The sequence below is a fragment of the Phacochoerus africanus genome, chromosome 3, assembly GCF_016906955.1.
Source record: "Phacochoerus africanus isolate WHEZ1 chromosome 3, ROS_Pafr_v1, whole genome shotgun sequence".
In the NCBI taxonomy this organism is placed as follows: domain Eukaryota; kingdom Metazoa; phylum Chordata; class Mammalia; order Artiodactyla; family Suidae; genus Phacochoerus; species Phacochoerus africanus.
In genome coordinates this window covers 186,962,252-186,974,767 of record NC_062546.1, presented here as the reverse complement: position 1 = coordinate 186,974,767, position 12,516 = coordinate 186,962,252, and the positions used below count along the sequence as shown (strand labels likewise).

The window sequence follows — 12,516 nt, the reverse complement described above, 5'->3', positions numbered from 1 at the left end:
TAGGCTTGTGCTTATCTTTTTATTGTTTCTGTCCAGAGCCCCTGCAGTGGGGGAGGGGCAGGTCCGGGGAGGTGCGCACCCCTGCCACCTGCCTGAGACCGCTCTCTGCTCTCTCCTCTCCTCTCCTCTCTCTTCTCCAGCGTCTCGCCCACCCTGTCTCCTTCTGACTGTCCTGCTCCCACATCTGGCACCTTCGGGGATTCCCTCTTGCAGCCCCTGCTTTCAAAGCCCACCCTGGGAAAGTAAGGGACCATGGGTCAGTTTCAAGCCCTCCGGTCTCCATGGTAGGTGGCTAGGTCCCCAGTTACCTGCCTGGCTTGCTGAAGACTCTGCCCTTTCTCTCTGACTCAGACTGGGGCAAGGGGGGCGGGGAGGTCCGCGGGATTTGAACTTGACTCTGTGGGGTCCCTACACCTTGCTCTGGAGCCTTCTCCAAAGCCAGAGGCTAGAGCCTGAGGCCACAAAGGTGGGAGGGGCAGGGTCACTGCTGTGCTCGGCTCCATCCCAGCCCTGCCCAGCACACTCCAAGGGCGGCCAAGGGCCAGGCTCACTCACTTCCAACATCCAGACCTCACACAGTTGGGGGGGGGGGAGCTCCCTGTGCCCAGGCGGGAATGGGCCATGTCCCCTGTGGGGACCGTGACGGGTGGTCAGTGAGCAGGGGTGGGAGGCTGTGAGGGGAGCACTGTGGCTGGGTGTGGTGCCTTGGGATGGAAGGAGGCTGGCTTCAGGAGGCAGTGAGGGTAGGGCTGAGGACGGTCTCTGGTGGCAGAAGGGTCTCTGGCTTTAGAGCACCTCGTGTTGCTGCTGTGTGGCCTCACTGACGACCTGGAGAGGAAGAGAAACACAGTCCGACCTGGTGCTGGCCAAGGAATGGGGCCATGGCCCTGGGCCACCCCCACCCCAGCACAGCAGGACCCCCTCTGCCCCCAGGCCAGAGCTTGAACCAGCACAGCTGATGGAAGGCACGTAACTGATAGCCCCCGCATGCACCCCCTAGGCTCCCCCCTCCCCTGCCCCGGGGAAGGGGACCCGGCATGCAACTCGCCTCCCCATCCCGGGTCTCGATGGTCTTGATCATCACTGTCTTCTTGGTATGGACCTCAGAACCCCTTTGCTCAGGGCTTGTTTCTGTAACAGGATCCACGCACACACTCAGCCTGATCAAGGCCAGGCCTGGGCTGCTCCCGAGGCTGGGAGTCCGTCCCTGGTCCCACGGGGTGGAGCCCAGAAGACACCCTCACCCTCTAGATGAACCCATTAATTACTTTTTCAGCAAGACCTCATCACCTGTCCTCGAGGTGGCTCTGCAGACCCCAGCCTGTGCCACAGCCAAGGTAAGATCAGGAGCCAACAGAGGTGCTCCAGGTGTGTGTGAGGGGCGTCCAGGAGGGCAGGGGATCCCCAAGGCCCAGGCCACCCAGCATTCCCCCCCCCCCCCATACCTCCTCACCCTGGGCTGCAGGAGAGCCCTGCATGAATTTGCACACTGACAGTCAGGACCCTAAAGCCAGAAGCAAGACACTCTTTCGGAAGAGCTCATGGGACCCAGCCCCCCTAAGACTCCAGATGAGCACCTTGATGTCTTAGTGAGAGAGGAATGGACAGGAATCAGTCACTAATTCATTGTGCTGGTGGCCAGTCACTTGCCCCTCCGAGCCTCGGTTTCCCCACCGTGTGAAATGGTGACAATGGTACTTGCCCTGTTGTGGTTCAGAACTACTGACTTGAAAAAGCATTAAGCGATTTCACATGCAAGGCTCACACTTGGTATCTGCATAAACTAACTGGAAAGAGAGGTTTTATAGGAAGGGTCAAATTTAGGTCCTCAGTATTATGAGTTTGGTGTTCACGAATCTCCTTAGCAGGCAACCTGCCTGTGCTGAACACTGTAACTCGGTGGAGCACAGCATGTATTTTTTCCTGATGGAAGTGAACATCGAAAAAAGATTTGATCTAGGAAAGGCGAAGCTGCCAAGGACTCCAACTTGCTTTCGTAATGTATCATTACAGCATGTTTTTCTGCTCTCTGGGGTTGGAAAGCCACTCAATCTGCATATTACTAATGTCAGGATGGCAGACTGCCCTAGGAGTTCGTTCTTTGAATTGTTTGGCTTTGCTAAGGTTTGGCTTCATTTTTGAAAACATGCGTCCGGTGGCTGGCTCTAGCAAACTGAAGGTGTTCAACAGGCAGCTGGGGAGCAGCGAGGGTGCTTGGCAACTTTCCAAACAGGTAATGGGTGTGGGGTGCCTCGTAGCCCAGGGCATATGGTTCTAGATGCTCCTGATGCCAAGTCCCCAAGGACACCCCTGGTACCTTGGAGTTGGGGTATATTAGGAAACAGAAGCTGGTGGCCACTCAGTACTCCCAGAAGGTCCAGAGGACATGGCCAGTATAACACCATGAAATGAAATGAAATGAAATGAAAAAATAAAAAATAAAATAAAAGGCTTCCTCTGTCAGGAGGTGCCTCTACCTAAACTCCCCCACCCATCCAGAGCAGCCCGATTTCTCCCCCTGTCCTTACAGGTCTAGCCTCCCTTCCTGGCTGCCCATGGGCAGTGGCCATGCTGGACTCCTCCCCCACCCCACCCCCAGACTCCATTTGCCAACACTCACTCACCTCGGAAGTTGAGGGCAGAGAAGGTCTGGATAGGGAGGTTGATCCTGAAAGGGGAGACACCAAGCCCCCAATGGATTAGGACCCTCCATCTCTCTCTGTGACCACCCCTCAAAGCTTGCCCTGGTCCACTGTCAACACCATCCTCAGCTGTCCCAGTCCCATCGACTTCAGCGCTGCTTGGGGCATGGGGCCAAAGGCCAGCTTTAGCTGTCCCAAGAACTGTCCCTTCTGGAAGGATCACCCTTTCCATCACTGACCTGCTGGCATGACACCAGGACCCCCAACCCCACTGGACCTTCCATTGCACCAGGATTTCCTTCTTGCTCTTAAAACTGGAGAATGTATCAGCAGCAGCTGTGGACCCATCCTCAGCCAGACTGGGAGCCTCTGGCCCGCTCACTTGAGGGCAAGTTCCAGGAGCTACCACCCCAGCCCCGCTATGTACGCTTGGTGCTGGGAAAGTGCAATGCAGCTTTAGCTCCCGTAAGGGATCTTTATGTGCAGATGCTATTCTATGACCCCTGAAATCTTTCTCTGTGTAAAGTGGTATCTAAATATATCTGCCGATTTTTTTAATATCAGATTTTACCACTTTTCTATCAATGGCCATCATTTTATTGAGTAATTGACCTGTTTTGAATTGATGTTGACATAGCGAAATGCAAGCCAGTGAGTCTTGATCAATGTCTCTATCATGTAACCAGCAGCCTAAATCAAGACCTAAGACATTTCCACCAACCAAGAAGGTTCCCTGGTGTCCCCGTCCGGCTGTATGTTGTTTTCTGTGTCTAGAGGTGATGTGTTCAGAGCATGAGTCTCTGCACCATTTCTCTTAGCCTATCATGTCCGGGTCCGAGCCCCTCTGTCTCTGTTTGTCTCTATCTGCCCCCTCCCTCTCCTTCCTCCTCATTCTCTCTGCTCCCATCTCTCTCTTGACTGGCAGTAATGTTTTATGACTGGTTGCTGAATATGGTTTTATGCCAGTTTTGAAGGTGGATGTGGGAATACTTACATATCTCTTTTTACTAAAGCTATTAATTAAATCATTTTTTTACCCAGGTGGCCTTGGGTTAATTCTCTGCAATTAGTGGAGGGGTGGCCTCTTGTATAATACTGTTTCCAGATCTTGTGGAGGTGATCCTGAGCCTCCCGGGGCAGGAAAGGGCCCCCAGCACGCCCCCAGGATCCCACGGCCAGCCCCTGCCTTGCCCCTCACCGGCTCTCCTCGCCCTCCAGCAGCTTCCGGTAGGTGGCAATCTCCACATCCAGGGCCATCTTGACATTGAGCAGGTCCTGGTACTCGCGCAGGTGGCGGGCCATCTCATCCTTGAGGTGTCGGATCTCCTCCTCCAGGCGTGCGATGTTGTCCTGGTAGCCGCTGGCCTCACTAGCAAAGCGGTCCTCCAGCTCCCGCATCTGCCTCATCAGGGAATCATTCTGCAGGGGAGGGGCGCCCAGGGTCAAGGACAGGCTGTGGTTGTGGCCAGAGGGGACACTCGGGCCCAGGATGGGGAAATTTCCAGCTTGGGGCTGGGAGGTAACCCCAGATGGTGGCCACATCTAGGGCTTGTCAAACTCTTCTGAGCCAGGGAACTCTGAACTCAAAAGAAGACTTATGTAGAAACTCAGAGAACAGAACTGATAAAAAGGAGCACGGCTGTTCACACACCCCCCTCTCCTGGCCACTCAGGAGCCCCACCAGACATCCACCTGTCTGTTTTCACCCCTGTGATAGATCTGAGGAGAGAGAGCCCAGAGAGGGGATGTGATGGGCCTGAGGTCACAAAGTGAGGGTGCGGGCTGGGCCAGGTGAGGTGGCCAAGGACTCACAGTGCCCTTGAGGGCATCAATCTCGCAGGTGTAGGACTGGATCTGATGGCGATACTCCATCATCTCCTGCTTGGCCTGGCGCAGTGCATCATTGTTCTTATTGGCTGCCTGGGTCAGGTCAGACACCTAAGAGCAGAGAGAGGGGTCCTGAGATGACAGGGAGGATGCAGGACACAGGTAGGGGTGAGCAAGGGAATATAGAGTCCCCAGGCTCACCCTCCTACCCATAGATGGAGCCACAGGAAGCACCTCCAAACTGGGATGGAGGGGCACGGAGGGGCCAGAGTCCCACCTTCGACTTGTACCACTCTTCGGCTTCCGAGATGTTCTTAGCCGCGATGGTCTCGTACTGAGCCCGGATGTCCCTGAGGGCGGCGGTGAGGTCTGGCTTGGACATGTCCATCTCCACCTGGACCTGTTGTTCCTGAAGCTGGGCCTGCAGTTCTCGGATCTCCTGCAGGGTACGGCCGGGCTTCAGTCCCCCGCCAAGCCCCAAACGTACCCTCACACCCCGATTCCCAGAGCCCAGCACTGTTCCCATCATTTCCACCTGCTTTCACCAGGGCGTACCTCTTCGTGTACTTTCTTAAGGAACGCAATTTCCTCGTTGAGAGATTCGATCCTGCGCTCCAGGTCAATTCGAGCTAGAGTGGCTGCATCCACATCCTGGAAGGGGTCAGGTGGGAGGGACAGGGTCACTGATCAGCCTGGCAAGGCAGAGGGAGACTAGAGCCCATGCAGCAGGGGACAGAAGGAGCAAGGCTTCTGGGGGACCAAAGAGGACTCACCGCTCGGAAGGCAGCCAAATTGTTCTCGGCTTCTTCTTTCAACTGAATTTCCTCTTGCAGCCTGGCCGAGACAGACAGAAGGACAGACGGTAGGGATAAAAGTGGCAATGAAGAAGACTGTCTGGGGGCTGCCCAGGGAACGGGCTTAGCACGGAGGAGGCATGGCTGCTGGGTAGAGGCAGGAGGCCCTGCCCACACAGGGAGGGGACAGGAAGTGGCCCAATCGCTGCCCTGGAGCCACACCCTGGAAGCCTCTGTCCCCACCAGACTGTGACCTCCCTGGGATTAAGAACTGTGTCTATTTTATCCACCTCTGTGTTCCCAGGCCCCAGCCCCAGCCTGACCCATGTAGGTGCTCACTTAACATTTGTGACCTGGGTGGAAGGACAGGGACTCTGTTCTCTTGGGCCACCAAAAGCAGGACCCATGAGTCCTTGCTCTATACTTGCTGCCTTTATGTACTGGGAGCCTGGTGGAGCCCACCATCTAGTCCTCCCAAGCTTGCTGAGAGCTGCACCCCCCAGGCACTCTCCCCCTTCCTCTAGCTTATCCAGTCCCCGTGTACAGCTTCAGCCAGGCCCAGGGGCCAAGATCCCCTCTCCACCCCCAGCCCCAGGGCCTCATCACAGATGGGCTGAGAGTCTCTCTCCGACTGCACTTGGGCCTCCTCTCTCCACCTACATACCTGACTCCCTGCAACATCATCCCGGCATCTTAAGATGCTTTTTAAGAGGCACCTGGTCTTCCCTTGTCTCGCCTTTCCACCTCATGATGTCTGCAAGAAGATTCCTCCTCTGCAGACTGCGAGCAAAGGGAAAGGCCAGGCGTCCCTCCCCCTCGGGGAACACAGCAACAACCCTCCTCTCCCTGGGTGCTGACAACTGGATCCAGTCCTAGGCCTAGCCTCCCAAGCCCCAGCCCATGGAGAGGGGGTTTCGGGTCCTCACTTGGCCTTGAGCCGCTGCAGGTCGTCCAGCAGGTTGTCCCGCTCGACGTCGACGCGGGCGCGCTGGTTGGTGAGCACCTCCACCTGGCGCCGCAGCTCGCGCAGCTCCTCCTCGTAGATCTCGGCCACCCGGGTCGGCTCGCGGCCCTTGAGCCGGTTCACCTCGGCGGCGAGTGCCGCGTTCTGCTGCTCCAGGAAGCGCACCTTCTCGATGTAGTTGGCAAAGCGATCATTGAGCTCCTGCAGCTCCACTTTCTCGTTGGTGCGCGTGGTCAGGAACTCCTGGTTGACGGCGTCTGCCAGCGAGAAGTCCAGCAGCTCGCCCGCGCCGTAGGATGAGGAGGGCACGCGGGTGGCCCCCAGCCGGCTGGCCCGCAGCGGCCCCAGGCCCCCGGCCCCGCCCGACGTGCGCGACACCTGGTACACTCGGGAGGTCACCGAGCTCGAGGAGCCCTTGGTGCCGAAGCCCGCGCGCGGGAACACGGGCGAGCTCAGCGGCGAGCCGAGCGGGAAGCTCGGGGCCCCGCCGAAGGTGCGGCGGTAAGAGGACACGCGCTGGCTGGACGAGTAGGCCTGGCTCATGGTGGCGGCGCGGGCTTGGCTGGGCGGCGCGGAGGAGGAGGCGGCGGCGGCGGCGGCGGGCGGCCGGCTGGAGAGTAGATGCGGCGAGGGGAGACAGGGCCCCCAGCCGACGGCACTATTTGTATCCCTCCTGACATCAGCCCCCGCCGCCCCTCCCCTGACAGCTGCAGGATCCCGCTGTCCTGCCAGGAAAGGGCGGCCTCTGGCGTGGGGGCGGGGAGGCCAGCTCCCCCGCAAGAGGCCTGTGCCCCCTCGGCCGGCGGGTAGGGGGGCCCCTGAAGGGTGTGGGAGAGGACGATGGACCTAGAAGGGCAGAAGATGGGCAGGCCAGCCAAGCGCTTGGCCAGGGCTCAAGCACGTCTGGAACCCCAAGGGGGGCCCCCTCTCAGCCCTTGGGGTGCCGGCTTCCTCCTGGGGGTGATCGGGGAGAGGCTAATATTTACTTACAGGGACTCGTTTTCGCTCCCAGGAGAGATTTTGGGTCATGTCGAGCAAGGCCTGTTTCTAAAGAAAGGCTCCAAATCACCCGTTTTTTCTCAAGATTCTCTGAAAGTGGCAAGCACTTAGGAGGGCTCAGGCAAAGACCAGGAGTCCAGAAGCCAGGCTGAGAGGAGGAGGGTCTCTGGACAGGCGGGAAGGCTGGGAGGGCTTCCCCGGGGGCAAGGAGCAATGGGAGCCAGACCTGCCTGCTGGGTTATGTCTGCTAGCACCGGGGTGCCAGCTTCCTTCCAGCCTCAGTTTCCCTCTGGGCTTGGGCCTCAAGCTTATAGACAACAGTGATTTCCAGAAAGGGGCTAGAAGGCTTTCAGTTTCCAATGATGACAATTATAACTGTATACTCTCACCCCCATGCCACTAACTTTGCCTGGCTTCCTCCCCCTCGAGCCCACCTCCCGCCTCTGATTCATGCCCCTCCTCACACCACCCACACCCGCACCCACCTAGGGGTTTGTGTTTTGTCAGGAGCCTCATGTCAACCCAGCCATCTCCCTGGCAGCAACAGCTGCCAACCCGAAATACCAGAGCTGGTATTTATAGAGGAGAATGCATCAGGCGGGGAAAAAAAGCACACCGGAGAGGCGCTCTGGGGGTGGGGGCCGGGTACCTGAGTGTCAGATGGTGGAGGAAGGCTGGGGTGATGAGCCCCAGTTGCTTTGCACCCCCATAATGCTCCAAGCCCCCAGCAGCAATGGAGCCCCAGAAGGGCTGACCAGTCTTCCACAGGCTCCTTAGGACAAGGCGCTGGCTGACCCTAAGGACATTCCCACTTCTCCACGAATCCTGGCTGTCTCTGGACACCTCCACCTGGCACTCTGCAGGCCTCTCTTGGGCCTGACCCTTTTGGAATGCAAAGCTTGGAAATTGAGGGCTGCTCTTGCACGCTAGCTCTGCCATCACCAGCAGACATACTACAAGCAGGCAAGTCCTCCTCTTCTGTGTCCTCGACTATAAAGTGGGACTGGTCAGCCAGGTCATGTCTCCCCAAGAGGGGCTTGGTGAGGCTCAGGTAACAATATGCAAATAATAATTCCTTCCCACTGTGGGCCACTGGGCTGAGCACTCCCCACCCATGAGCCCCAGTTCTCCCACAACCCTTTGAGGTGGGAACTGGTTCCATGCTCCCCTTTGTTCGCTCAGGAAGCTGAGGCAGTCCGACACCAGAGCCTGTGCTTTGCCCCCAGGGTGGGTGTGAAGGTGCCAGGTGAATTGCAAAGGGCTTTGTCAAAGCTGCTGTCTTTGCAAAACCCTTTCACATTCAGTTTCTAATTCTTATCCAAGAGACAAGCTTATGAGGTGGGTGGGGAGTTCCAGATATTCTTATCCAGGCTTCGAGTCAGTGCAAGCTGTTGTGTTCTGGTTATTTTAGTGTCTCGCCTCCCAAACTAGATGGTAGGCTCCTGGAGAATTTGGGGGACCATGTGGATCCTTAGCACATCCCAGGCAGCCCTGTCCTTGTTTTAGTTCAATGTAGCCTGCAAGCTTCCTTTCTCACCCCCTTCTTTTGTTAACAAATGCTACACACACACACACACACACACACACACCCACGAGTGGACAGGTGACTCAGCTTGTGCAGCCAGTCTTATAACTGCATCCCTGTGACTGCAGTGATTGGCTCAAGGAGTGGGCCTGGACCTGAGCAGGGCCAATCAGAGACCTACCCTGGAATTTATAGATGGAACTGGGATTACTAAACTGGAGCCTGTGGCAACCATGTTTCCTGCCCGCTGGGGAGGTCTTTCAGGTGGAGGAAGAGAGGTCTGTATACCGGGGGAAGCAGAGACACCCACAGAGGAGGAGAATGAGGAGCCGGAAGTCCTAAATCCCATCCCCGGGGCCTTGGTTCTACAGCTCTTCTCTCAATTTTGTGAGCTCCCCAAGTGTCCTTCCTGGCTTGGGGGCCAATAAAGTTTTCTTTCTTTTTCTTCCTTCCTTTTTTTTTTTTTTTAACTTAAACACTTGGTATTGGCTACTGTCACTTATAACCAAAACAATCCTGACTAATCTACTGTAGGAGACTGTGCACCCATTTCCACAACACGAGAGAGAACAGAACATTTTGGGGACACTTCTCTGTGAAAAGTCGCCAGAAAATTGCCCAGGACCAGCCTGAGACCTCAGTTCCTTGGTGAAATGAGGCAGAAAACAAATAAATAAATTATGCCATCTATTCTCTAGTCAAAATCAACATCTACCAGACCTGGCTCTGAACCACTTGGAGCTGTTTCCAAATTTTGGTTCCACCCCTGAGGATTTGCTACCATGGAGGGCAGCAAAACAACACTCTGAGGCTTGGAAAGCAGGTGACAGAGGAGCATTCCAAAGCATGTTTTAAGCAGGCAACACCACTGGAGTAAGAGTTTAGACTTCCCTGGGGACTACTGAGAACTGGACATGCTAAAAATAATAATAATGTATCTGGATAGGTATTATACTTGGCACAAAATTCCAGAGGTCCCACTCTGTGGGTTGCCTTTTCACTCTGTTGATAGTGTCCTTAGATGCACAAAAGGTTTTAATTTTGATGAACTCCAGTTTACCTATGTATTCTTTCATTGCCTGTGCTTTCGGTGACATATCCAAGAAATCATTGCCAAATCCAGTGTGAAGAATGTTATCCCCTGTGTTCTCTTCTAAGAATTTTTCAGTTTTATGTCTTTGATCCATTATGAGTTAATTTTCATATGTGGTATAAGGTCAGCATCCAACTTCATTCTTTTACGTATGAATATTTAGTTTTCCCAGAACTATTTGCTGAAGGCTGTCCTTTCCAGCTTGTCTAAAACCACTTATCCATATAAATGAAAATTTATTTGTGGGCTGTCTATTCTATTCCATCTACATATGTATCTGTCTTCATGCCAATACCACACTGTTTTGATTACTGTAGCTTTGTAGTAAGTTTCAAGGCCCTCCAACTTTGTTCTTTTTCAAGATGTTTTGGCTATGCAGGGTCCCTTGAGATTCCATATGAATTTTAGATAGAATGAATTTTTCTATATCTTAGAAAAATTGTTGGGATTTTGATAGGCACTGCATTGAACCTACAGATCACTTCAGGAAGTATTGACAGCTTAACAATATCAAGTCTTCCAATCAATGAACACTGGATGTCTTTCAATTTGAGTCTAATTTATTTCAGCAATATTTTGTAGTTTTCAATGTATAAATCATGTCTCCTTGGTTATTGTTTATTCCTAAGTATCTTACTCTTTTTTGTTTGTTTGTTTGTTTGTTTTGCCTTTTCTGGGGCCACTCCCACGGAATATGGAGGTTCCCAGGCTAGGGGTCTAATCAGAGCTATAGCCACCAGCCTACGCCAGAGCCACAGCAATGAGGGATCCGAGCTGCATCTGCAACCTACACCACAACTCACGGCAACGCCAGATCCTTAACCCCCTGAGCAAGGCCAGGGATCGAACCCGAAACCTCATGGTTCCTAGTCGGATTCGTTAACCACTGAGCCACGATGGGAACTCCCTAAGTATCTTACTCTTGTAGATGCTCTTGTAAATGAAGTTGATTGTGAGGGCTTTTCTCTTTTTTCTGTTACTGCAGTACCTTACACTGGTTGATTTTCATATGTTGAACTATCCTTGCATTCCAGGAATAAATCCCACATCATCATGTGTATAATCCTTTTAATATGCTGTTGAATTTGGTTTACTAGTATTTTGTTGAGAATTTTAATATTAATATTTGTAAGGACTATAGATCTGTAATTTTCTTGTATATGTTCGGCTTTGATATCAGGCTAATGCTGGGCTTGTAGAAATATTTAAGAAATATTCCTTCCTTTTGAAATTTTAAGAAGAATTTGAGAAGGGTTGGTGTTAATTCTGAAATGTTTGGTAGATTCACCAACAAAGCTATCTTGTCCTCTTGTCCTGCTCTCTTCTTTAATGGGAAGGTTCCCAGTCATTCTTTTTTTTTTTTTGCTTTTCAGGGCCACACCCATGGCATATGGAGTTTCCCAGGCTAGGGGTCTAATCAGAGCTGTAGCCTCCAGCCTATGCCAGAGCCACAGCAACTCGGGATCCAAGCCTACACCACAGCTCACGCAATGCCGGATTCTTAACCCATTGAGCAAGGCCAGGGATCAAACCAGCAACTTCATGGTTCCTAGTCAGATTCATTAACCACTGAGCCATGGTGGGAACTCCTTTTTTTTTTTTTTTTTTTGCTGTGAGTCATTCTTCTTAATATCCTCATTTATATTTCACTGTGTGGATTTACCATAGTTTATTTGGCCAATTTATTTATTTATTTATTTTATTTTTATTTTTATTTTTGTCTTCTTAGCTATTTCTTGGGCCGCTCCCACGGCATATGGAGATTCCCAGGCTAGGGATCTAATCGGAGCTGTAGCCGCCAGCCTGTGCCAGAGCCACAGCAACGCGGGATCCGAGCCACTTCTGCAACCTACACCACAGCTCACGGCAATGCCGGGTGGTTAACCCACTGAGGAAGGGCAGGGACCGAACCCGCAACCTCATGGTTCCTAGTTGGATTCATTAACCACTGCGCCACGACGGGAACTCCCAATTTTTAATTTATAGGCATTTGTATTTTACTATAACAAATGATGTTGCTATGAACATCCTTGGGACAAGCTTTTGAATATATAAATTTTAGTATAGTGGTTTTTTGTTTTTTTTGAAATAACAGTCACATTGTTTTATGGCCACACTTCGCACTTGAGCTAATTGCCCTTGGAAATGGGAACGTCTACCGAGACAGACTATTTAATTCAGTGTTTGTCAGAAAAGGGGGACAATTTATAAATTTGTATATGTGGTATGGCCCCTTGTACAGTGGGTGTTATCAATACATTTTGTTGAATCAATTAAAGAAGGAAGCCAGTCTCGATGTTTGCTGAGATCTTCCCAGAATTCTTTGACCTTGGAGAATCTTGGAAACTTCAGGTTGGAGGTAACTTCCTAGGTCACAAGGTCAACCAGTCCCATGCCCCCACATCTCAGTTAAGGCTTAAATATTTCATAGTGTGACTCCAGCAAGCACTGCTCCAGGTTGCATCCCTCTGCTGCCTGGGAACTGAGTGTCAGGCAGCCCATTCCATGCCACAAAGAGTCCCTCACATGTCTCTGTCGTGGGACAGCAGACAGCTCTGCTGTTAGAAAACATTTCCCTATATTTGAACCCAGGAGATGTCTCTGCTATGACTCTTATTCTGCCCTAGGAGCCAAACAGAGCAAGAAGAAACGCTTTCCACAGATCTACTCTT

General features: G+C 52.8%; 1 protein-coding gene across 1 annotated transcript; it reads right to left on the bottom strand.

The window, feature by feature from the left end:
- DES (desmin) lies at window positions 1-6,866 on the bottom strand. The gene is made up of 9 exons (XM_047773581.1): window positions 6,190-6,866; window positions 5,243-5,303; window positions 5,025-5,120; window positions 4,747-4,908; window positions 4,455-4,580; window positions 3,841-4,061; window positions 2,625-2,668; window positions 1,049-1,131; window positions 1-828 (listed from the first exon to the last, which is right to left on the bottom strand). The coding sequence occupies exons 1-9, from the start codon at window positions 6,768-6,770 to the stop codon at window positions 787-789; spliced, it is 1,416 nt and encodes a 471-aa protein (XP_047629537.1). The 5' UTR covers window positions 6,771-6,866; the 3' UTR covers window positions 1-786.
- Window positions 6,867-12,516: the final 5,650 nt, after the last annotated feature.